The following is a 26,782-nucleotide window of genomic DNA, read 5'->3' as shown; positions in this document are numbered from 1 at the left end:
GGCGCTATGTTAAGCGGTCCCCAGCCTATTCCACAGTTTGAGGAAGGGAAAGACCTGAGATGAACCTGCAGAGCTGGTGGAGACCTTGCCCAGAAAGCTTCCCTTGGAGAGTGGCTCAGACATCACCCCTCATTGTAGAAAGAGAAATCAGTATCATCCTACTAATTCTTTGGTTCTCATTTGGAGTCAGGGTGGTGGGTGTCAACCTAAATCCTGTGGTATTTCTTCTGTTCCATGCTCTGTAGAGTAGGAGGCTCTATAATGGCTTATAACGATAATTTATGATAGCATATACACATATATATATTTGTTTTTTTCAGGGGAGATCAGGAGAGGAGGATAGGGATTAAAACAGTTACTGGTATGACTTTAGTTTCCTAAATGGAAATATCTTTATTGCTTTTTTTTTCTTTTTCCTGTTTCGGAAGTAAAAAGTGAATTTGTCAAAATGGGAGATAGTACGGGGAAGTGTAGAGAAAAAGAGTTCAGCCACCCACAGGTAACAGCCATTACATTTCGGTATACATTCTACACATACAAACACGTGACTTACACACAACGAGATCATGTTAGACGTGATGTTTTGTTACCAGATTTAATCACTTAAAACATGTCATGGATTTATTAATCAGGATAGGCTAGGTCACTGTGTGGTGACGATGTCTTAAAAATCTCAGTGTCTTAGATACCAAACATTTATTCCTTGCTTGTACAGCTCGTCTGTCCTGGGTTGGTGGGGGCCACTGGGAACTTGGGCTCGATGGGGCCACTACCATTTCCAACACTGCTGATTACTGTGCCAGAAAGAAAAAGCAGTTCTGTAGGATGGTCCACTGTAATTAAATCACTTAACCCAGAAGTGACAAATGTTACTTACATTCGTAACTTCTTGTCAATAGCTCGTCACATGGCCCTGTCTTCCCACAGGGACCAAGGAAACGCAGTACTTCTGCAGATAAAGATTCAGTAAAATGAACATTTATTGATGTATGGATACGCATCATTATTTTCTGTAGCTGTATTCTAATTGATCTGTGTACCATAATATACTTAACCAGACCTCTTTTTAAGACTGTTTTAGGCTATTTCTAATTATTAGCAATTGTTTTAAAAGTTGCAAAGAATTTTCTTATTTTTTTTCTGTTATTTGTTTTCTCTCATGGGACTTTTCTGTTAAGTAGGGTTTCTGAATCAAAAAACATGCCTACTGGTGTGAATGTAAAAATGTTGCAGACACTTTGGAAAACAGTTTGGCAATTTCTCGAAAAGTCAAACTTAAATTTACCGTATGGCTCAGGCACTCCCCTCCTGGATATCTATGTCCAACACAAAGACTTGCATGTGAATGTTTATGTAAATTTAGCATTATTCACAATAGCCAAAAAGTGGAAATAACCTGAATGTCTATCACCTGGCGAACAGATACACAAAATGTGGTCTATCTATAGAAAGGAATATTATCTGGACACAAAAAAGGAATGAAGTACTGATAAATGCTACAACAGGGATGGCCTCAGGGCACCTGGGTGGCCCAGTCGATTGAGCGTCCAACTTCAACTCAGGTCATGATCTCTTGTGAGTTCGAGCCCGCGTCGGGCTCTGTGTTGACAGCTCAGAGCCTGGAGCCTGCTTTGGATTCTGTGTCTCCCTGTCTGCCCCTCCCCAACTTGTACTCTGTGTGTCTCTCCCTTTCTCTCTTTCAAAAATAAATAAAACATTAAAAAAATTAAAAGAAAACAGGGATGACCTTGAAAAGATGACGCTAAGTGAAAAAAGCCAGTCGTAAAAGACTGTGTATCGTATGAGTCCATTCCTGTGAAACGTCCAGAATGGGCAAGCCCACAGGGACCAAGCAGATTAGTGGTTGGGAGGTGACACCTAAGGGGTGCAGGGTTTCTTTTTGACATAATAAAAATGCTCTAAATTGATGGTGTGATGGATGTACAACTCGGAATATGCTAAAAAAAAAACTAACCCGTACACTTTAAGTGAATGAGTTATATTTGTAAATTACACATTGTAGAGCTGTTAAAAAAAAAGATACTCATAAAGTCTAGGCATATTTTTCAAGCTTTTGATCTGCATTATCAAATTGTCCTCTAGAAAGGATGATTTATTACTCACAACAGTTGTCGTTAACACTTTATTTAAGCAGTGATTTGCTATGAATGATGTTCAACAAGCAGCTAATAAGACTTTTAAATTAGTCCAGAGTGGCTGATTAATTAATACAATTTTTAATGAGGATTTTATCACCTTCTCATGCCCCTCTTCCACATGTGAGAAAGTATGGTTAAACCAGAAAAAATACAGTAAGAAAATTCAAGGTAAATTCGGTTTTGCTTGCAGAGTTTCCTCAAGTTTTGAGTTGAATAATTGAGCCCATCAGAGTAGAACTGAATACATTTACTCATTGTAATAGACAAAAAGAGCTTTATTTTCAAGCCAGGAATACAGTGAAACAGAGCACAGACATTCTGATGAATTCTTTCTTTTTATCATTTCATACTTATTGTTGTAACAGATAGAAGAACTCTCAGGTGAGGAGGTAGTGACATCATGGGTCAAGCAGTCAACCAGGACTCTGGGGGATGAATTCTAGTTCTGGCCTGGCAGTGACTTAATTAAGGGTCCAATCTTAATTTCAGGGTGAGTAATTAATTAATTTTCAATCTGCTTTTCAGGATGCATAATCCCTTCTGTAGGTTTGGATCGGTTTTAAACCCCCTCAGGTAATTCATTTAAGAATGGCCTCACAAGCCTATTTCATGGCTTTTTTCTTCTTACAGGTTGGATTCAGGGGACCGAGGCAGGTCAGACTGTTGCAGAGGCTGGTACGTATACTCATGGTGCATCTTCGATGTCCGTCCCCTCCTGTTGTGCGTGTTTTCAACCAGGCCCTGGCTCTGCTGGCAGCTTTTCCAAAGCTTGTAAAGTTGCATGTAGAAGAATCCTGACATGGGGGCGCCTGGGTGGCTCAGTCGGTTAAGCGTCCGACTTCAACTCAGGTCACGATCTCGCGGTCCATGAGTTCGAGCCCCGCGTCGGGCTCTGGGCTGACGGCTCAGAGCCTGGAGCCTGCTTCCGATTCTGTGTCTCCCTCTCTCTCTGCCCCTCCCCCGTTCATGCTCTGTCTCTCTCTGTCTCAAAAATAAATAAACGTTAAAAAAAAAAAAAATTAAAAAAAAAAAAAAAAAAAAAGAATCCTGACATGAAACAGCGTAGCTTTTACAAGCCTTTCTTTAAGTGAACTTTTCTTTCCAGAAAGAGACCTGATTATTTCAGTAGGGCTCTGAGGACAAAGTTTGGGGTTTCAGAGCCTTTAAAAAAAAGAAACAAAACTTAAATTAACCTATACATTTAATGGCTTTCTTACACAAGAAATAAAGGCTTTGTTGTGAAGTAAACAGCTAAAGCCAAGAAGTCACATTTGTAGGTGGCAGCTTCCTGTGATGGAGCTGAGCACGGCTCTCGGCGCATGTTGGGGCTCTCAAGTTGGAATTTGGGCACGTGATCAGGAACCCTAAGAGCTTACTTGACCCAGACTCGGTTCTTCCTTACCACTGCGGGTGCAGGGCCATATTGGGATGTGGGGACACACCTACCGGCTCTGGGATGTGGATTCTGCAACAGGTCCTCAGTGGGTAGGCATCTATCCAGGGCCTGTCTACACTTTGGTGCTGTGTGAGTCAGTTCTAGCTTTAGCACGACCGCCGTCACAATCATCCCCATCTTTGCCGGACTGGGGCGTTGTGTTCTTGTTATTCTTTGCTTGGCTTCCTCCCCCTTCCTTCTCCTGATCCTCCCAAGTTTATTAATCTCGTAGTCATTCTTTCATGTTTGTCTCCATGTTCGCGTGATTATAGACAGATAGACGATGAACATAAACATTGTTTATCCAGAATTGTGAGGAGTCTGGATTTTCCCCGGTTTACAAGCCAAGGAGTTAGTTTGGTGCCATTGCATGGATGCTGGCAGAGTACAGGAGACTCCCGGGTCAGAGACAGAGGGCGATCGTTGCTCACAGAGTAGCGGTGTTGTGACAGTCAGAGTCTGTACCGTTCCCGGGCGCAGTTCCCATATGGTCACACGGAGAGGGCCTGACGACACCTACACACGGGAGGAACTCTGCGCTTGGGACCCGGACTCTTTTATGAGGACTAAACCTGCCTGATCTTTGTCCCTCGAGGGGCACGTTCTCTTTATTGTTCTAGATCTTAATCCAGCTTCCCCTTTGCTCTGGGGGGAGATACCAACTCCCTCTTCCAAATCTGTCCACTGTCCAAACATCCTTGAAAAGACGGTTCAAAACAAACGTAGCTAGTGCCCCTGCTTGAAAAATGTGCAGAAATAGCAGAGACTCATGGAAAATAGCCTCCTAGCGAGACCTGTACACATATTCATTCATTCATGCACACATCCGTGCACACGTTCATTCCAACTAAGAGGGTAAGCGTTTTTTTGAATGCTTACTATCTACCCTGCACCGCTGTAGACACTGGGAATACAGCAATGAACAAGACAGACAAAGGCCCCTGTCTTTTACAGAGCTTGAATTCTAAGGTGGGGTAGAGATAGACGAAAAAAAGACAAAGTGAATAAATAAATGACAAGTGTATGAGTAATGGAGAAGATGACAGGTGCCACTGAGAAAAAGAACGTGCCAGAGAAGACAGGGGAAACATAGACATTTGCAGATAGGAGATTTCTGATCATTGCTTTCAAACAGTGGGATCATATGATGATGGCTAATGGTGACCGAGGGCTAACTGTGTGCCTCCACGTGTCATAACTCAGTCGCTCTTGTCCCGTTCTTTGAGACATTACAGATGACGAAGCAGAGACTCAGAGGGACTGAGTAACTCACCCAAGACCCACGCATTTGGAGAGGTGGGGCAGAGCTGGGATTTGAGGCCCATGTCTGGCATCTGTGTGTGCTCTTACCTAACACAGCACCCCGCCTTCTCAACTACGTCTCTTTTTTTCCCTTTCTTACTCTTCTCAATCCACAGTATTTCGCGTGGCCTAACCGTATCCATTCTTTTCGATGGTGAAAAATATTCCATGTCGTGGGCACACCGTAACTTACGAAGCATTCTGCTCTGGATGAGCTTTAGATTTCTCTCCAGTTTTTTGTCCTTGGAAAAAATGCTGTAAAAAACTTTTTCTTTATTCTGTTATGTGGGTGCTTTTTATTCTATGGCTAGATTTTCAATAGGAGGATTGTTGGATCAAAGTGCATGGGCATTTTACATATCGGTGGATGTCGCTGGACTGCTTTCGAATCCTCGTGCCCTTAGTACTGTCTGTATGAATTCACTTTCTATCTGCATCGATCAGCACACACATTTCTGCCAGCAGATGTGTGTTACTTTTTGACTTGTCAGTCTCTTAGATATACGCTGTTTGTCTCATTGTTCCTTTAGCATTTGCGTGACTACTTGTGAATGTAGACTTTTTTCTGTACATTTATTGGCCATTTAGAGTGGTTCTTTTGTGAAGTGGGGGTGTGTGTATCTTGTAACCATCTTTCTGTTGTGTTTTTTATCCCCTAGTCGTTGGTAGGATGGAGATCTTTCTATGCCAGAGCTACTCTGTCTTCTGAATTGGAAGAATTCCCCCCTAAATGCGTCGTTTGTCGATTAACTTTGTTTATGCTGTGTTTTCCATATAAAAGTTTTCAGTCTGTTAGTAAAAACTAAGTTTATCTTTTTTTAAAATAGCTGAGTTTTCATCCTTGGTTTCCAAGATTTTCTTGACCCTTAGACTTAGAATATTTATGTAATCCCTTGGATTTTCTTAAAAATCTCTTAAGAATTTTAAAAGTCTTAATTTCACATGCATCATGCCTGTTTAAAATGAACTTTGTTTGTACTTCCAGCTGGTCCCAGAATGATCTTTCCAGCGGCCGACTTGGTCCCTCACTCTCTTTTGCAGATGTGTTTGCTGACTCCACATTGTCTATAGGATAAACTCCAGAGACTTGTAAGGCCCCGTGTGATCTGGCTGTGGCCTGCCTCTTTAGCCTCAGTTTACCCCATGCGTCTTCTATTTTATGCTCTAGCCATACCACACTAATCTGAAGGTCTGTGAATGTTCCCTGACCAATGAATAGAGTGTGGGTGGCAACAGCTGCTGTTCTCCCATCACTGCCAGCTCCTGAATCACAAGGATTTGCTTGATTTTCTTCTGAATTAATTAGATACCCTTTTTATGACTCCCTCTGGCAACACATACACAGAGAAAAATTATATTTTAAGAAGCAGGGGTATCTTTGTACCCGCAGATCTGTGGCCCCTAACAGACACTGGCCTGCTTTTCCCTGCCATCATTTAACCTCCCAGGGGCAGGACCGTGGCTTGGCATCTTCTTCAGATTTGTAGTTGGGGTTTGTTTTAAGCAGATGTGGTGAGACGCGGAGACCTGGAACTGGTCACCATGAAGGAAGGAGTTTATGCTCCCAGATCCCTAGGGACGGGAGGCCCCGTGATGGTCTCTAGGTATCTGGTACCTGGCCCTGGGGTGACTTGGGGAAAGGGCAGTATCGGCTTGGCGTGGGAAAGCCTGATGAAGGAGGTGGCTGGGTGCGGGCTCTGGACTGGCTGCTTGTGTATCGAAGGTAGGCTCACACAAGGGGAGTTTGCTGTCTCTAGGAATTAGCTTGCCCTGGGAGGGACTTTCTCTCCAGGAGCAAGGCCCCAAATGCCAGAGCATCAGGAAGATAGAAAATACAGTCTGTGCACAGGGAGCATGGTCCTGGGGGTTGTTAACGTCACTCAGGGTTAGTTGTGTGTGTGTCTGTCTCCTTTGTCCCGACTCCAGCCGTCACGGTTTATCTTTTGTTAGGAGGTGCACTTTTTTTTTTTTTCTACATGAAGACGACAGTTGCGTTTTTATGTTTCCTTTCCTCTAAGCATAATGAAATGTTGCTAAGTAGAACCTGTTACCACAAACAGGCAACTGGGAGCTATGCCGCTCTCTGTTTACAGAGGGATAAAATTGTCTCACCCGGGTGCAAATACGGCCCTCAGGGAGGCACCTTGTGTGGAAGTCTTCTGCTTCATGCAGTGACAACATGGGCTGGGTTGCTTTTCTCAGAAAGGAGAGACGTGAAGGTTCGGTACAGATCTGTGGACCCAGAATCCACCAGCTGCCCAGCACCAGCCTTCTCCTCTACAAAGTGAGGAGGGGCCGAGTTGCATGACTTCTAAGGTTCTCTGCCATCTCCAGAATCGTTTCTTCTAACGGTCACTGGAGAACTGTTAGACCAGAATAAAACAACAAAAGGTTAATCTGGGAAGAGTCCTGGTTCTGGAAGATGCCGTCACAAACATTGCACCGTTACATTTCCAGATGGCATCTTGGGTAATTCAGGACATCCTCTGGGTGGCTTGATTTTAAGTGGCTCACATGAGTCACACACAAGACTTTGGTCCCTCGAGCAGCTCATGAAGACACTCCCTGCCTCCAACTGCTTTTCCAGTAGTTTAGCCTTTGCAAGAAAAATAGTGAAGCTGTTTTGTCACAGGAAGGCTTGATTTTGCCTCCTATTTTCCAGTTGACATCCCCAAATAAAATAATGAGTTAAATATAAATATGGAAAACACGTTGGATTTTTAGGAACCGTGCACTGGGAAAAACTGAAGCCACTGTTTCACATCCTTCCTTTCATGACACATCTTCATGAAGCTCTGCCATTCCGAGTTCCGTGCTTGGCTTTGGGCTTTCGTTTCCTGACCGTCCAGGATTCTCCTCACACTGTGCCCCCCTTTCTAATTAAACTGCTCTGTTCTTTGTTCCAGGAACGAGCTAAGGTTCATTCCTGCTTCCGTGTCTTTTGTGTTTTCAGAATGTTCCTTTTGTTCTTTTTCACCACATACCAACTCTACGTCCGTTTTAAAACCTTTTCTTACTTTTACAGATCTCACTGATTGTTCTTTCTTCTGAACTCTGGCAGGTCTTCCAGCCAATGAGTAAAATGTATGTCTCTACGTATCTCCCTATGTTTCTTTATGTTTTTTGCACTTTCTTCCCAATGGGATCATAAGTGCCTTGAGAGAAGGAACCGTGTGTAATAGACCTTCTCGGTCCTTCATGGAATTTAATCTATGGTAGTGATTAACAAATTCTAGTTAGTTACCGTTTCTTTTTTTTGAGGGGGGGGATATATATTTTTCTTTAATTGTCAAGATTCAAAAATTCAGTTTCACAAATGTTTTTGAGTTTTACTTTATGCTGAGAGCTGTGGGGAAGAAAATTCAAGCACGAGGACTAAGTCACGGTTCCTGTTCTGCATGTGTGTCCTGTCTAGTTGGGACAGGGGAAGGGGTGAGCCTCCTGGGGGCGGGGGTTGGCCTGCACAAAACAGGTTCCCGTACGTTGTAGACGGAGGGTGCTGTCCGGTGGGGCAAGGGCCACAAGGCGTAACAGTGGGGGCCTCTGTGGGAAAATAGTAACTGGGCAGAAGCAATAAAACTAAAATAGCTTCTTGAAACTTTTCTCAGTCTGTCTCTTGGGCCCGTAAACTATGCCTCCTACTTCTGATGTAATATCGTGGAAAATTTCTACCACATCCATAATCTTAATTTGAGGCAAAACAGAAATACCATAATGGTTAGACTTTGTGTTTTGTGAGGTGTCTTCCAATGTCACATTTTCAGTTTCATGAAATGGTAATTGACACTACGAATAAGGACAAATCAGCATGACAAATAGTCTCCGGTGTACCAAGTGAAGAAAATTTTAAATTATTTTCGGAACAGTGCTGGGCAAGGATTGTCCGCGGAGGAGCCAGATTTCACGCGGAAAGGCCCGCAGCTCATCTGTAACCTTTGTTTCCCCAAGCTGCGCACTTCCTAAGTTCTTTTCCCAACTACGACTCTGCTTTGATGTGCAAGAGTTAAGCGGCGGGGTGCTAACGTTTGGAAAATGCCGGAATGTGAAAGCAGTGCAGAACGGATTCGACTCAATGTTTCGTCTTAAGTGTTTACCACGTAACGGACGGTGAGGGAGGTTCCCAGGTCACTTTTGAATCAGCCGCAAAAACTGATATTTAGTACGTGTCTGGAGTGCTGGGTTGCAGTGGCCATCTGAGGGTGGTGGCTGTGGAAAGCCCCGAATGGCCGGGCTGCCTCTAGGTCCTTTCGCTAAAGAAGCGGGATTGGAAGCCAGGGGCTCCCGGCTCTCGCGCTGGATTGATGGCCTCCTCCTGGTGTGACTCGAGGCAAGGAAACCTCTTTGGCCTACGTTGGTCAGGCAAGGGGGCTGGACTCCTACTCTTTATATTTTGTGTTTATAATTTATACGGTGACTTTCTCCAGTAGGGTTTCAGGGGTGTTGCTAATAGGCACAAGTTCACAAAAGAAAACAAATAAAATGCGTAGCGATCGGGTGCTCAGCTTCTATTGCTGCGTAAGGATCTTCCCCAAACCCAGTGGCTTAAAGCAGCAGTCACTCTGTTGTACTGTTTGTGGGGCAGGCACTGAGGCAGAGCTCAGCCTGATGATTCTGTTGGCCGTGCAATGTCAATGGTGGCCGCTCAGCTGGCAGGTGGGCCGAGCGGGAGGGTTTGTGTCCTCGGCCTCTGGGCCCCTGGGCAGCAGTTGGCCTTGGCTGCTCCTGTCGCCTGAGTGGTCACGCCCGGCCTTTCCGGCATGACGGGCTCCGTCCGACCCGGTGACTCAGGGCCTCGAGGAGACTTCTGGAACACCTGCGTCCAAGCGGCGAGGCTGCTCTGTGGCCTGGCCTCAGAGTCCCAGAACATCGCTTCTGGTGTGTGCTCTGTAAGTGAAACAAGCCACTAAGACCCAGAATCAAAAGATCAATGAATTAAAACGCACCTCTCAATGGCAAGAAAAGCCAAGAATTTGGGCCGTCGGGAAATCTTTAACATTTTGTTGTTACTGTATTAAAATACACATCACGTAAAATTTAGCTTCTAAACCGTTAAAAAGTGGACGGTGCGGCGGTATGAAGTATATTCACGCATCATACAGCTTCACCGTCCATTTCCAGAACTCTTTTCATTTTGCAGAACCGAAACTCTGTACCCTTCGCGTAAAACTCCCCGTTCCCCCTCCTCCCAGCCCCTGGAAACTGCCTTCCTCCTTTCTGTCTCGGTGACTTTGGTGGCCGCACGTAATTCATACAAGCGAACCACACAAGATTCGTCCTTCTGCGGCTGATTTATTTCACTGAGCGTAGTGCTGTCAGAATTAATCCGTGTTGTAGCGTACGGCAGGATTTCCTTCCTTTTTTTTTTTTGAGTAATACGCCATCGTGTGCATACAGCACATTTTGTTTCTCTCGCCATCGGCCAGTGCACACTTGGGTTACTTCCACACGTTGGCTGTTGTGAAAAATGGCGCTCTGAACATAGGTGTACAAGTTGTGGCCATTTTTAATCTCGTAGAACAGAGGAGACTAGCGAGCAAAACAGGCTTGGAATAAGGACACTTTTAGTAAAAACACAGCGAACGTGGCTACTCAGGGCCAGTGTCCGTGAGTCAGTAGGCGTGGGGAGCCGGGACTATGGGATTTGGGTCTGATCTAAAGCCACAGCCACTGTTAGTCACGGTCATGGGGGAATGTACATCCAGAGTTGCCCCAGCGTCTGTTCCAAGAGATGTGAGAGTTCTGGATTTTTATGTGAACTTTCCAGTTTTTAAATTTTTTTTTTAAGTTTATTCATTTTTGAGAGAGAGAGACAGAGCGTGAGCAGGGGAGGGGCAGAGAGAGAGAGGGAGACACAGAACCTGAAGCGGGCTCCAGGCTCTGAGCTGTCAGCACAGAGTCCGACAGGGGGCTTGAACTCAGGAACAGCAAAAATCATGACCTGAGCCAAAGTCGGACGCTCAACCCAGGGAGCCACCCAGGCGCCCCTAATTTTTAAATGTTGTCACCTACGTGAAAAATTTTAAAAGATTGTGCAAGTCAAATAAAAGTGTGGTCTGTATAATTTAAGATTTCTTCCCAAAACACACCAATCAGTAAAGGTATGTAAATGACTGGTATCAGGGCTTTACCTGTTTTAAATCGTGCAGACCAGGGGCGCCTGGGTGGCTCATTCGGTTAAGCATCCGGCTTCAGCTCAGGTCATGATCTCGCGGTCTGTGAGCTCGAGCCCCACGTCAGGCTCCGTGCTGACGGCTCAGAGCCTGGAGCCTGTTTCAGATTCTGTGTCTCCCTGTTTCTCTCTCCTCCCCCGCTCATGCTCTGTCTCTCTCTTCTCAAAAATAAATAAATGTTAAACAATTTTTTTTAAATAGTGCAGACCAGGCATCAGCAAACTTTCACTTAAAGGAGTAGGTAGGAGGGACTTCAGGCTTTGTAAGTAAGGCTGTACTGTGTCACAGATCCGTGACTACGTAACTGCTCTACACTGTAGCATGAAAATAGCTCCAGACGGTATGCAGATGAATGGATGTAAAAGAATTTATGTTCAAATAAGACTTTATGTACAAAACCCCTGTGGCCTGCCTGCCTGCCATAGTTTGCTGACCCCCGGTATTGATGAATCAGAGGGCAGGGCCATCTGAAGGCATGAGCATTTCAAACAATCATGAAAAATGATTATAAAGGGTTGATGGATAAAATAGGGGCTGGCTAATTAAAATATAGTGCATCTCGGGGTGCCTGAGTGGCTCAGTCAGTTAAGCGTTCAACCCTTGATTTTGGCTCAGGTTGTGATCTCATGATTCGTGAGATTGAGCCCCGCATCAGGCTCTGTGCTGACAGTGTGGAGCCTGCTTGGGATTCTCTCTCTCTGTCCCTCCCTCACTCATGTGTGTACTGTCTCTCTCTCAAATAAATTGAAGAATAAAATAAAATATAGTGCATCTGTAAAAAAGAAAATACCGTGCAACTATTAAAAGAATGAGGGTGATCGTTCTGGACGGTGGCAGATGGCATTTTTCAAAGATAGTGGCACTTTGAGACTCCACTCCTCCCATTGAGATTGGGTCTGGGCTCTCTCCCTTTCAAATGGAACATACCTTGGTGACTCCTTTGCCCAGTAGAGTATGGTGGAAACGATGCCACGTGACTTTCAGGGTGAGGGCAAAGGAGGGGATGTCGCTTCCACCTTGATGTTGGGAAATGCGCACTCGTGAAGCCTCTAGGTACCACGCCATCAGCCTGACTGACGTGTGAGGTGGTCTGAACTTGATCACGTGGAAGGATCGCATAGAGGGGCCCTGGGACGACACGAGACAGATGCCATTCGGCCCCGAGCTGCTTCAGGGGCCCGTTGTTTCGGCCCCAGCTACCTTCTGACTGCCCCCGCCCCCACCGGCCAAGCCTTTCTAGAATTCCTGACCACGGAAACCACAGGAGAAAATGCCACGGTTGCTGTTAAACCACTAAGTTTTAGAGTGGTCGGATATGCAGCGTTAGATAATTGGAACATGCACAGATACAGAAAGATGAATACACCGTATCATCATTAAGTGAAATTAAAGCAAATCAATGCAGCATGTATTTATGGAAGGATACACCAAGAAACTGTTAATCTACGTATTGCTTCTGGGGAACAGAACTGTAGATCCAGGGTGGGAGGGAGACCATTGTGTTTCCTTTTATTTTCTGTGTAATTTGAAGTTTTTACCATGTACAGATGTTACTTGATACTTTTTTAAAAACTAGTTTACGTGTTTTTTAATGTTGAAATTTTTTGTCAACTTTTTAAAAAAGTTTTTATTTATTTGAGGGAGAGAGAGATAGAGTGGGGCAGGGGCAGAGAGAGAGAGAGAGAGAGAGAGAGAGAATCTCAAGCAGCCTCTATGTCATCAGTGCAGAGCCCAGTGTGGGGCTTGAACTCATGAACCGTGAGATCATGACCTGAGCTGAAACCAGGAGTGGGACGCTCAACCGCCTGAGCCACCCAGGTGCCCCAAGAGACTAAATTTTCATGAAGACTATTTACAATCAAGTATTTTTAAGTTCAGGAATGGTTTCCTAAAACCCAGTGTTTTATTCCTTACTTTATTTTTTTTTTTTGAGTATCACCATTATTTTTCAAGATTTTTTAAAATGTTTATTTATTTTTGAAAGAGAGCGCAGTGGGGGAGAAGCAGAGAGAGAGGGGACAGAGGATCTGAAGCGGGCTGTGTGCCGACAGCTGAGAGCCCAGTGCGGGGCTGGAACCTACGAACCCTGACATCATGATCTGAGCCACAGGCAGACGCTTAACCCAGTGAGCCACCCACGTGTCCCTGTTCCTCAAGTTAGCTTTGCCTCAGATTCTTGGATCTCAGAGGTGAGTGTAATTTTAGTGACTTATTCAGGCCCTCTTATAGACGAGGAGATATATGAAGAGGTCCACTTCTTCCTATTACTTTAAAACAGTGGTTTCGGACTCGACCATCAGACCACGTGGAAGGCTTGTCAAAATACAGGTTTCTGGCTCCGTCCCCTGTGTTTCTGATTCTGCACGTTCGGGACGGGGTTTGAGATTCTGCATTTTTAATCAGTGTCCAGGCGATGCTAATGGTGGTGGTTCTGGGACCACACTTTGAGAACCACTGCCGTGATGTCATTCCTTCTCAGACCAGGTCGGAGAACTTCTCTTCCTCTTGCAGGGGAAGAATGTTTCAAGTATGTTTAGAGTTCTTTCTCGACCCGATGATCACTTCACTGAACCTATACGTTTATCTTTTTCTGCTTTTCTAAGACAGCTACCCGCTCTCGTAACATCTTTCCTGCACCTCGTGCCGTTTGTTTTGACCCTTTTATGTCACCGGGACCTGAAGTTCAGCCACAAGGACGAATAAACCCTTGACGTCTGCACCCAGTAGTCACCCATTCTGGCCGGGCCCCTGTGTGGCTCTGTTCCATGCAGCACCCCATCTCGTGGGTGTTCGTGGGTGTTCTCAAATGTGCTTTGTTTCAGAGTGCAAAGTCTTACCTCTCTAACATATCATATGGAGCATCTCTCCAGCTTTGGATGGTTTGCTGTGAAGGGCACGCCCTTTAAATACGTTTAAACAGAACAACACTCTGTGAAACTCTTTTGAAATGGGGTTAAAGATTATCTTTGTCTCTCCCGGGGCAATATGCTTTGATATCAGCAGGCCATCATCTTGTATTTATTTTGAAAACTAGCTCAGTGCTGGAAAGCAATTGAGAGAGCAGAGGAAGGTTGAAGTACACATCGACTGGGCAGGACGATGCCGGTAGGGGAAAGTAGGATCCTAGCAGAGTAACCTGGCTCCATTCAGCATTTATTGACAGCCCGCTGCATACTGAGGGCCATGCTGGGGTTTGAGCACACAGAGATAGAAAGACCCATCCAGAGAGGCAGCCTCGCATCATGGTGGTGCCTGAAGCAGGCGGGGTAGAGTTCAAGTCTCATTTCCATTAATGCCCAGTGAGCCAGAGAGTCGACTCACAGGCTGGACTTCCTCTCACGTATGAAATGGGAATAAACAACGCCTACTTCGCATGTGTGTCCAAGCCTATCATGAGACGATGTCTTGTCTTGGTCCGCTTGGGCTGCCATTACAAAATACCATCGACTGGTGTTAAACAACAGAAATTTATTTTCTCGCTGTTCTGGAGGCTGGAAAGTCTAAGATCGGTATCTGTCAGGGTTCATTTCCTGGGGAGGACTCTCTTCCTCGCTCGTAGGCGGCCACGTTCTCATTCACACAGTCTTTTCTCGGTATACGCGTGGAGAGTGAGAGCGGGCCCTCCCGTGGCTAACCCCATCGTGAAGGTCCTCGTGACCTCATCTAACCAAATCACACCCAAAGGCCACATCCCCAAGTACCATCATATTGGGGGGTAGGGCTTCACCACATGAATCTGCAGGGTGGGGGGTGGTTGGGGGAGACTCAAACACGGAGTCCATAACATGCCTGGGAGTTGCTCAGCCAGTTCTTGGAGTTAGAGAACCACTCTGCCACCGGCGACTTTCCCCATTCATGTGTCCTTACCTCTTCAGCTCCAGCTGTGGTCTGCTGGGAAGGCTAGAAATACACCGACAAGTTTAACCAGCTTTTTGATCTCCGTGTAGCGAGCGCTCTCGTCAGAGACTTTGGGGACAAATTTAATTAGCCTACACTTTCCTTTTTCTGGGTTCTCATTCCCCCAATACTCTCTTGAGCTCGGTATCGATTCCCACTTTGCAGTCGTGTGATTGTCGTCTCAGGAGGAAAGCAGGATATTGAATTTAACTTGAAAATTTGAGAATTTTTTTAGGTAGCCTCTGATGTTTTCATGATCCTGTCAATGTGATCTAAAAGTGGATAACAGTATATACTTCATTTCTGAAATTCCACTACTTTTTGGACTAGTTAAGCCATGTATATTCTCTGTTAAATTGGAAATCCTGTGTTCACTTCTTTTTTTTTTTTTTTTAACATTTATTTATTATTGAAAGACAGAGAGAGTCAGAGCGTGAGCAGGGGAGGGGCAGAAGGAGAGGGAGACACAGAATCCGAAGCAGGCTCCAGGCTCCGAGCTGTCAGCCCAGAGCCCGACGCGGGGCTCGAACTCAGGGACCGCGAGATCGTGACCTGAGCTGAAGTCGGACGCTTAACCGACTGAACCACCCAGGCGCCCCGTGTTCACTTCTTAAAGTTAGGTTAAAAGCGTGCTTCCTTGTCACCAACTGGTTGTTCAACCACGGTTACTTTGTGAGTGGGAAAGTCAGGACAAGACAAGGAAAGGAGAAGGGACTCACACACCACAGCCTCCCCAGTTGGAGAGTATTTCTCGCACTTTCACACGGCACTGAAAGCACTGCGTGTTTCTCTTCCAACAGAAAACCAAGCCCTTAATGACAGAATTCTCGGTGAAGTCCACCATCATTTCCCGTTATGCCTTCACTACGGTCTCCTGTAGAATGCTGAATAGAGCTTCTGAGGACCAGGAGATTGAGTTTCAGATGCAGGTTCCGGCTGCGGCGTTCATCACCAACTTCACTATGTAAGCGATACTCTGATCGGAGACCCTGAGTGTGTGTGTGTGTGTGTGTGTGTGTGTGTGTGTGTTGGTGGCGGTGGCCAGGGTGAGTCTGCCAGGATGTGGGGTCCACAGCCTTCTGGCGTGAGAATTTATCCCAGCAGATGTATATGGCTCAGAAGGTTGACTCCCTCCTCTCTCTCCTTCCCTACCTTCGTTCTCCCCTTTCTCTCTCCCTTCCACCCTTTCTTCCCCTTTCCCTCCTTCCCATGATCCCTTTTTTCATTCTGTTCCTGTCGTCTTCCCTGCTTCCATTCCCCATTCCTCTGTCTTTCTCTCCTTCCCTTCAACAAACGGGTGCCCGCTCTGGGCCAGGAACTCTTCAAAGTGATCAGTATATTTCTGAGAAAAAGGCAGTGTTGTTCGGCTGCAGAAATTGCTTTGGGAGAGATAGTAAGTAAGGAAACCAATCAGTGGATGAGACAATTTTAGACCGTAGCAAGTGCTTAGGGATGGCAGGAAGGACCGAGAGGGGCTTGTCTAGGCAGGGAGAAATCAGGGAGGTGGCCTACAAGAGGCGATGTTTAAGTTGAGATCTGAACAATGAGGCAGTGTGAACCCTATGATATGTGACATAAACCATATTTCTTCTTTTCTTCTGAGCTAAGGGGTAAAGACATGCAAAGTAGAGTAGGTTTGGGGGTTTAATTTGGGGCCTGGGTAAGATTCAGGCTGGTGAATCTTCGTGGAAATTGGTCTGATGTCCTCCTGGAGAATCCCAGAGGCACCATGGGTCAGACCTGCCTATTTGGACCTTGGAAATTGCCCCAGAATGAAATGAATGATTCAAGGTAGTGCCCCGGCCTGGAATGCGTTCTTTCTGCATATCTGAGAGTCACATAAAAATATTTTCTGGGGATGTCATGGTTATGAGATCCATGTTTGAATTTGACTTGGAACTGGAGGCCGGTAGCAGGGCTGTCTCTTGTGTTTCAGGCTCATCGGAGACAAGGTGTATCAGGGAGAAATCAGAGAGAGAGAAAAGAAAACTGGTGATAAAGTCAAAGAGAGAAGGAATAAAACCTCAGAAGACGACGGGTAAGTGCCGCTTAAAAAGTCCATTTCAGCAAGGGGCCACATCTTCTCCTCCTTTGCCTGCCCATCTTGTCCCTTCCCTTCCTTCAGTACTTACCTGCTTTTTATTTTTATCATAAATAGTTAAATATATATAGCTAACAACATAGCAGAAAAGGGGTTTATAATAAAAAGGAACATTTTACCACCACTGCTCTCCAGGTCTCACTTTCTAGAAACATCCACGTCTAATACTTCTGTAGTTTCTTTGTAGTGACCTCCCTAACTCTAAAACTTACGGTAGTCTTGTTTTTTAAAGATTTCTGTTTTTTAAAAAAATTCAAGTTAGTTAACATCCAGCGTAGTCTTGGCTTCAGGTGTAAAACCCAGCGACTCATCTCTTACATAGGACACCCAGTGCTCATCCCAACAAGTGTCCTCCTTAATGCCCATCCCCCCACCCACCACCCCTCCATCAATCCTCAGTTCTCTGTGTTGGAGAGTCTCTTCTGGTTTGTCTCCCTCTCTGTTTTTATTTTATTTTTCCTCCCCTTCCCATATGTTCACCTGTTTTATTTCTCAAATCCCACATATGAGTGAAGTCGTATGATCTGTCTTTCTCTGACTGACTTATTTCACTTAGCATAATACCCTCTAATTCCATCCACATTGTTGCAAATGGAACGATTTCATTGTTTTTCATCGCTGAGTAGTATTTCACTGTGTGTGTGTGTGTGTGTGTGTGTGTGTGTGTGTGTGTGTGTGTGTAATATATATATACCACATCTTCTTTGTCCGTTTGTCAATCAGTGGACATTTGGGCTCTTTCCATAATTTGGCTGTTGTTGATAGCACTGCTATAAACATTGGTGTATACGTGTCCCTTTGAATCAGCATTTTTGTATCCTTTGGATAAATAGCTACGAGTGCAGTTGCTGGGTCATAGGGTAGTTCGATTTTTAATTTTTTGCGGAACCTCCATACCGTTTTCCAAAGTGGCTGCACCAGTTTGCATTCCCCCCAACAGTACAACAGGGTTCCCCTTTCTCCGCATCCTCGCCAACATCTGTTGTTGCCTGAGTTGTTCATGTTGGCCATTCTGACAGGTGTGAGGTGGTATCTCATTGTGGTTTTGACCGGTATTTCCCTGATGATGAGCGATGTTAAAAATGAGACCTCATCTGTTGATTTTCTGCTCTGAAGGAGTGTGGCATATGTACAACACGGCCATCCTCCCTCTGTGGGCCACATATTTAGATTCTTTTCTTCCCTCTTCTTCCATCAGTGTAAGCAGTGTTACACCATCCTAGACTAGCCTTACACTATCTTCAGTGATAATAGTCCCTGTCCTTCAGTGAAACCATACCTTTTCTTTCCCATTTCCAGTGTCCACCTTTTTCTACCTGATCATTTACTTTTGCACTGTTAGTGTTACCAACATGTAAATTCTGATCTTTAATGAAATTTGTTTTCTTTGTTTGGTCTATAACTTGAATCTAACCACTGAAAGCCAATAACTAGCATTTGATTTTTAATGATTACGTAAATGGCATTAACTGCAGAGCCTCTGGGTATACTCAGATTCTGGTTCCCTCTCTACCAGCCTGTTTGACGAAAAGTGATCTGTTCCCTTTGAAGAAAACTGATCTCGGTATCTAGATAAGTTGGTGTAAACACGTGAACCTGTTTTTGTTTGTTAATAAAAAGACGTAGTTTTGAGAAAGCTTGATCTCTAAAATCATAGACTGTCAGAAACTTTGGTGCTGGAAGTCCTATTAGCGAGAACGGAACATCTCACTCTTGCCTGGAAGATGTGAATCATGGGTTTACTTTGATACAAAAAGCAGCTGAGGTATAAGCTTCAGATAAGGCATTGTTAGACACAAAAGTCCACGTTTATCTTAGCTTTATAGTTCCTAAAGACAGAGAACCTCAAGTTTGCTTCTTAGTCCAGTCTGATATTAACCACTTTACACACAGCCTGCTATTCTTTAAGCGTCCAAATTCTCCAAACACTATCTACACTCCCCTTTCCCCCCCAGTCTTACAGTATTGCCCTGTGTCCTCCTTTGGCAAAATTCTCCATGATGCCTTTGATATATAGTCTCCCTTACTACAGCAGTTTATTAAAACCTAGTTTTGTTGGACTGTAGGTGGGTCCCTCGTGGTCTTTATCAGAAGAATTTTATGGGGAATATCTTCTGTTACCATTCATAAATTGTTCATAATCATGCCACAGTTTAGTTGGATCACAACATATGCATTTTTGTTTTTCCTGGAGTTTTTAATTGTCTTTCTTTTTCTTATGAGGTACAACTCAATTTTGTCACTATTAACATCTAGCAAGACACATAAGTCATTTGAAATGGTGACTAAATGAACAGCCGTGACAAGCGATGACATCCACGTTATTGCCAACAGCATTTGGAAGGCATCGCGGATTGGGAGGCACATCTTGATTTCAGAGCTGTCAGTCGTGGAGGAATGGTGTTTCCAGGTCCAAGGGATACTGTCATTGCTTTGCAGCCTTGTGGGCAATGTTTGCCCCGGGATTTCTTTTCATTTTCTTCTGGGTTGGTCTTATTTCTCCTGGTCTTCCATGTCTTCCTCTTTCTTTTTCACTTTTACTTTGCTGGAGTATATTCTGAAATAACTTCCTCAGGATGGGTGTGTGAGAGACAAACTTTCTGAGACCTTGATTAACATTTTGACTGTATATGGAATTGAAGATTCAGAATACTTCATCATGTCAGCATCTTAGAACAATCAGCATTGCTGGTGATGCATCTAATGTGCTCTAATACCTGATTCCTTTTCTGTGTCTTCTCTACTGGATGTTTGGAGATTTTACAGTAATGGGCTTAGGTGTCAGTCTTTCTTCAGCCATTCTTCCCAACTGTCAGTGAAGCTTTTCCATCTTAATATGTATGTCCATTTTTAGTTCTGGGAAAGAGAAGTGTAGGAAGCCTGTCACCTTAGTCACTCATTCACACATGGATTTGGAGGTCTCCTTCCCGTATTTGGCCCCCTTCTCACTCCCAGCTTGTGCTGAGCCAGAGCCTGCCATCTCTCTGACATTCTGTGGATGGTTTGCATCTTGGTCCTTTGCTGCAGCCTCTTCCCACGTAGACTGAGCTGTAGAGTTCTTGTTCTGCTCAATTTCCCACCTTCCAGAAATGTTTGAAGTGTTGTACCCTCTAATGGTTGCCCCTGCCGCTCTTATTCCTTTGGTTTAATCCGATCCCTTTTATGGTCAGTCTGCCATTTTGAATCAGAGAACCTTCACTGCAAGCACTGAAAACATTTGGAACGGTTTGTATTTGTATATGCTTTGTAATCCCTTACTCCTTACCCTTACCCCTGGCCACATCCACCAAACTTTACCAAGTGTAAAAACCTAATATATTAGGCATTTTATTTTTTTTTTTATAAATTTTTTTTTTTTTTCAATGTTTTTTATTTATTTTTGGGACAGAGAGAGACAGAGCATGAACGGGGGAGGGGCAGAGAGAGAGGGAGACACAGAATCGGAAACAGGCTCCAGGCTCCGAGCCATCAGCCCAGAGCCTGACGCGGGGCTCGAACTCACGGACCGCGAGATCGTGACCTGGCTGAAGTCGGACGCTTAACCGACTGCGCCACCCAGGCGCCCCATAGGCATTTTAAAGTCACATCAGATGTCAGGCTTGTTTGGCCATTCCGGTAAAGAGAAGGATGCAGTTCACATCTTGACCCCAAAGCTGTGTTTTCCAGCAGGCCACCTATTTCAAAATGCCCTTGCCTGTCTGCCCCTTGGGCGTGACTTGGGGAGAGGTAAGGACATTCAGCAGTCTGGAATTGTCTCTTTAGTATTCCTTGATCTAGTTCAGGCCTTTGGCTTCCCCTCCCAAAACTAACGTGTCGTTTTTCTTCCCAAGGACTCTCTTGGGACAGCGGCCAGTGCCCTGAAGGGACTTGAGGGAAACAGGTTTTCCTTTTTCTCTTTCTAACAGGGAAAAGGGGACTGAAACGTTCAGAGCCTCTGTCGTGATCCCCAGCAAGGACAAAGCTGCCTTCCTCCTCAGTTACGAAGAACTCTTGCAGAGGCGGCTAGGGAAGTATGAGCACGTTATTAGCGTGCGGCCCCAGCAGCTGGTGGGGAGGCTGACGGTGGAAGTGAATGTTCTGGAGAGGTCCGGCATCACATCGCTGGAGGTGCTGCGGTTACAGCACAGTAGGCAGAAGGGCAGCGTGAGGGGGGAAGGTGAGTGCGGTTGCCGGATCTTCGGTGCTGGCTTGGGGCGGGTGTTGGCTTTGCAGAAGCCTGTAAAACAGCTCCCCTTCAACAAAGGCTCTGAGAGTTTGTGGGAATCTGAAAGACGACAGTGAAGCAAAGGCAATGCCCTGTACGGGTTTTTTAATTTATTTATTTTGGGAGAAAGAGAGAGCGTGCGTGCAAGCAGGGGAGGGTCAGAGAGAGAGGGAGAGAAAAAAATCCCAAGTAGGCTCTGTGCTGTCAGTGCAGAGCCCGATCACAGAATCGTGACCTGAGTCCAAATCAGGAGTCGGACACTTAATCGATTGAGGCACCCAGGCGCCCCCTTGTAGAGTATTTTTTTTTTTTTTTTTTTTTTTTTTTTTTCCTAAACCAGGGTTCTATCAGGAGACTTAAAGAAGTTTAAATCATTTGATACAGTAATCCTCACTTCTGGGCATCTAACCCAAGTGAAGCATCTAAAATATTGGGGATGTTACATGCATAACCCTGTTTATTTTCCTTATTTTTTTAACATTTATTTATTTTTGAGAGAGAGACAGAGTGAGTGGGGGAGGGGCAGACAGAGAGGGAGACACAGAATCCAAACCAGGCTCTAGGCTCTGAGCTGTCAGCACAGAGCCCGACATGGGGTTTGAACCCACGAACCGTGAGATCATGACCTGAGCTGGTCAGTGGCTTAACTGATGAGCCACCCAGGTGTCCCTTTGCATAACCCTATTTGATAACATTTGTAGTAGCAAAAATGTTCTATCATCCTAAATATTCAACCATACAGATGTGATTAGTAAAATATGGTTATGAAAACAATTCAGCATGTGATTGGGGGGAAAAAGACGCATTTGTACACATTCTATAATGTTAAATGAGGGACGCCTGGGTAGTTCAGTCAGCTGAGTGTCCAACTTTGGCTCAGGTCATGGTCTCACAGTTTGTGGGTTCGAGCCCCACATCAGGCTCTGTGCTGACAGCTCAGAGCCTGGAGCCTGCTTCAGATTCTGTGTCTCCCTCTCTCTGCTCCTCCCCAGCTCATGCTTTCTGTCTCTCAAAAATAAACATTAATTAAAATTAATTTTTAACTAATTATAATTTAAAAATTATGTTAAATGTGAAGTGGACAAAAGGCTAGAAAGTTATATAAAGTAATCATTTTATACTAGAGGATGAGGGATTCCATGGTTATTTTTCTAAAAATCCATTTTTGAAACATTAAACATATAACACTAACATAAACGTTTCAACAACGTGTGAGATTCTTTCTAAAATTAAGTAGTGGAAACTCTGTACTATACATTTGATTGAGGGCATGGGCATTTTGGTTCATAACCTGGACTTCTTAGTTTAGGTTTTTCTCAAAATCTGATTTTTAAAATAGCACTCTGTTTGTTGAAATGATAATGATAAATTCAGTATAATATAATTTTAATTACAGTAGTTTCAGCTGATAGTTTATATGTAAATGTTCACTTGTTTTTCTTATACCACTTTTTGTTTTATTTTTACTTATGTATTTATTTTTATTTAAATTTTTTGAATGTTTATTTACTTCTGAGAGAGAGAGAGAGAGAGACAGAGTGTGAGTAGGGGAGGGGCAGAGAGAGAGGGGGACACAGAATCTGAAGCAGGCTCCAGGCTCTGAGCTGTCAGCACAGAGCCTGACGTGGGACTCGAACCCATGAACCGTGAGATCATGACCTGAGCCGAAGTCGGACACTTAACCGACTGAGCCACCCAGGCACCCCATTATACCTCTTTTTGTCTTAAATGTTTGTTTTTGAGAGAGAGAGAGAGAGAGACAGAGAACGCATGTGCATCTGTGCACACGTGAGCCAGGGAGGGGGCGAGAGAGGGGGAGAGAGAGAGAATCCCCAGCAGGCTCCGTGCTGTGAGCGCAGCGCCTGATGTGGGGCTCAATCCCACAAACCGTTGAGATCGTGACCTGAGCCGAAACCAAGAGGTGAATGCCTAACCGACGGAACCACCCAGGAGCCCCTAAATGTTCACCTGTGTTGGGCTGTGCCGTAAGCAGACCAGTAAGCCTTCGTGTCAAGTCAGATAACGAGGCAGATGTGCCAGAAAGCTGCACGGGGCTGGGAATCTCTAGATTTCAGTATTTGTGACGTTGAGGCCCGGAAAATGCTGACCGGTCAGTGAATATGCAGAACCTGAACTGTGCCCGTGTAGCTGCAGGGAGAGTCCAGAGGATCCCAAGAAGGCAACTGTGGCAAGAATATGTAGGAATGAGCTTGGAAGGAAAGTAGAGATGCGATTTGACAAGGGGAAGAGAAGAAGGTTGTCACGTAACATAACGTGAAGACAGTCAGGACCCGGAGCTGGTGTGCTCAAGAGTTCGCCGTACGGGACATTGCTTTCCTCTCCCGGCCTGCAGTTCAGTTCACGACGGTCCACAGACAAGTAGTTGGCGTCTCGAAGACTGGAGTATGTCCCGGTTCCCCGGGGGTCTTTTGTTATGTGTTCGTTCCCAGCCCGGATTTTGACACTCTCGATCTAGATCTCATTGGAAACAATAACCGTCGAGGTTTCTGACCTGCAGAAATGGTATGATATATAATTCGCCATTCTTAGGTCATACCGGCCGCCGTGTGCGTTCGTAACAGTTGATTTCACTTCGGCTGTTAACTACAACCTTGAACAAAATTGCCTAGGCCCTGTGAGACTCAGCTTGCACATCTGCAGAGCGGGGACAGTAACTATTTCATAGGGTCATTGGGAAGGGTTTGTGCGTGTGATGCGCATGGCCCCTAGTAAGGGCTTAATAATGAAGTTTTATTATTATTATCATCATCATCACCTTATATTTGGTTTTTTGTGTGCAGATCTCACATCCCCTGTTAGCTCATAAGTGTTTTGGAAGGCAGTCCTGTGTCTGATTACTTTGTCTCCTTATGGTATTTAACTCAATGCCTTTTAAACTGTAGATAGCTAATTAAGTGCTTGCCAGTGAGGAAAGAAGAACGAATATATACCGAAGCTAGTAAAGAATGTTTTAAAATTTCATTTTTTCCTAATCATAACTTACAGGGAAATTCTCCTACGTACTGCTGTGTGAAGGAGGTATGTTTTCAGGAGAAGGAAAATTCTTTAGGAGTTGCTGGGATCTCAGAGAGGGCGGAGCCACCCTGTGGAGGGGCTCGTTGGAGATGCTGGGGTAGTCCTGCTGCGGTAATGAAATGTGTGCACTTTGCCGAATTTCCAGAACCGCTGTGACTCTTTAGTGTGTGATTTGTGGCATGCGTGTGTTATCTGTGGAGGCCATATGGATTAGGATTGTTAGTCAAGAAAGTTGCTTACTGTTTATATTCTGGGCCTGTGAGAACCTCAGAGGAGTTTTTCCAGACCATTGATCTCTTGGGACCTGTTTATTTTTAAGAAAGTTGTTTTCCTAGCTTTTTGTACCGAAGCGGATATTTTGCCTTCCAAAGCATGGAGATTTCACAAGCACGTATCCAAGCCAGGTGCAGTGGACCAGTTCCCTTTTGGCTTCTCGTTCCCATCCTTCCGAGCTCAGCTGTTACTGTCCCTGCAAAATGGCGGCCCCGACATGGAAATGCACAGGATGTTGTGATGTTTGTCTGGACCTTATTGCGTGTTACCCAAAGAAATCCAGGGTAGAGATCAAACTAGAATTGGGCTTGCCCCAGAACATGAGCTGTAGCTGTGTGAATGTGGACCCGAGCCAGTACATTCCTCTGATAGATCTGGCTGCCGTGAAGAGATCAGACTTCTGGAATTTCTCAAAGCAAGTCTGTGACCACTGGACCCGTTTGCATCCTTGGGGATGCACTTCTGGATTGGGATGACTGCGTGCTTGATCCTAGACTCAGCACTTGCGTGCGCTATCTCATTCAACCTTCACAACAACCCTCTTGTGTCGTATTTTTTATCCCATTTTATTTCTGAAAAAGGCTTACAGAGTTTATAATACGAACAAGGACTCATTTAATTACTGTTAGAAACAGAATCTCTAGGCATAGAGCTGACTCCCAACTTCATGCCCTTGCCCTCTGAACTGTACTGCCTCCTTAGTAAATAGAAATGGCAAAATACTGAGGGTCTGAGCTCAAATTCCAGATGTCTCCCTAGTTATGTAAGAAGAAAAAGAAAGGCTCAAAGCAGTACAACCTATCTTGGCCTCGGTTTCATTGTCTCATATATCAGGTATGTCAGGATTGGGCCCATAGCTAGTGTTCCTTCTCAGTGTAAAAACGAATCTTGTGAGATGTAATTTGGAAGGCAAGGCATCATACTTACTGGATTATTAAAGTAGAGTGAACTCCTGTATGTGGTTCAAAGTCTAAAAGATTATAAATTGGTTTACAGTGAAAGACAAGACTTCCTCTCTTATGCCTCCCACCCGCAGTTTCTCCTCCCCTAAAATATTTTGATGGTTTATGAGCTCAGTGGGACAGAGTCTTTGAAACTGAAACTTCTCCTAGAGCATGATGGGATGTGTGATGTTCCAAAGGCACACGCCAAGATGGATATTCTGTGTATGTGGCTTGTTCGAGGCTGGTCATTTCACTTTCTGTGTTAAAACCCAAACTTCCTATTGTCCCATGGCACCTAAATTACTGCCCTTTCCATGATTCGAATTTTTTTTTTTTTTTTTGCAGAAAATTTTTATTTATGATAAGATCCCTGATAGTGGGGAGTAAAACAGAATGAGATAAACAAAGTGAGAAATAGGGTAGCTTGCCTGTTTTATTCCCTTTTGCTTTACGTCAATGACCCTCAAACCTGGCTCTACCCTTTAATCACCTGGAGAGGTTAAAAAAACCCAAAAAACATAGAGATGACTGAGCCCTGCCTTAAGCACCTGAATCAGAATTTAGCAGGGAAAGCCCTAGGTGGCTGGATTTCTGGGTGTGGTAGCTTTACAAATTTATACGAGAAGCCAAACAGCATATGAGTGCTTTTAACGTGTTCGTTTAGTTGTAAAGCTTAAGAATGAGGCTGTGTATGTTTCTACCACGGAACGGGTCTGTTTCTATGACTTCCATGGTTTCCCCTTTATCTTGTTTACTTTTTTAACAAGCAGTCTCATTGAGGTTTTAGTTTATATAGCATAAAATTTGGTCATTGTAAATGTACGACTCGTAGATTTTTAGTTTTTGCAGAGTTGTGCAACCATCACCACCATCCAATTTTAGAATACTTCTTTCACCCAGAAAGATCCACGTATCTGCAGTCACTCCCTGTTTCCACCCCAGCCCCAGGCAGCCGCTAATCTACGTGCTGTGTGTCTTCAGACAGCTGTACTTTCAGAAGCAGCCCAGGTGATTTTGATGCTCTGCAAATGTTAGGAACCCTTACTTTGAACTTACTAGCAGACTTTAGGGACATTCGCTTGGTCAAGATCTTGACCTACAGAAACACCTTTGAAAATAAGTAAGATTGTTCTTGTACTTTCACGGGACCCTCAGCACACTCTGACTTTTGACCCTTACTAAAATGTGCATCGTCCCTCTTTTCCACTAACATGTTTTTACTGTTGGATACAGGCCAACATAGGATTACTCACACAGTTGG

At 44.7% G+C, this 26,782-nt stretch overlaps 1 protein-coding gene across 1 annotated transcript in view; it reads left to right on the top strand.

Annotated features, from left to right (window-relative positions):
- The window catches only part of ITIH5 (inter-alpha-trypsin inhibitor heavy chain 5), an 81,837-nt gene that overhangs the window by 6,427 nt on the left and 48,628 nt on the right, over positions 1–26,782 (top strand). The window contains exons 2-5 of the mRNA XM_060659348.2: positions 2,790–2,834; positions 15,764–15,927; positions 16,900–17,001; positions 20,970–21,220. Of these exons, the coding sequence (XP_060515331.1) occupies positions 2,790–2,834; positions 15,764–15,927; positions 16,900–17,001; positions 20,970–21,220 (562 nt within the window). The remainder of the gene's footprint in view (positions 1–2,789; positions 2,835–15,763; positions 15,928–16,899; positions 17,002–20,969; positions 21,221–26,782) is intronic.

Source organism: Panthera onca, chromosome B4 (assembly GCF_046562875.1).
Source record: "Panthera onca isolate mPanOnc1 chromosome B4, mPanOnc1 haplotype 2, whole genome shotgun sequence".
Lineage (NCBI taxonomy): Eukaryota > Metazoa > Chordata > Mammalia > Carnivora > Felidae > Panthera > Panthera onca.
Note: the sequence above shows the minus strand (reverse complement) of the source record. Positions and strands in the feature narration are given on the sequence as shown.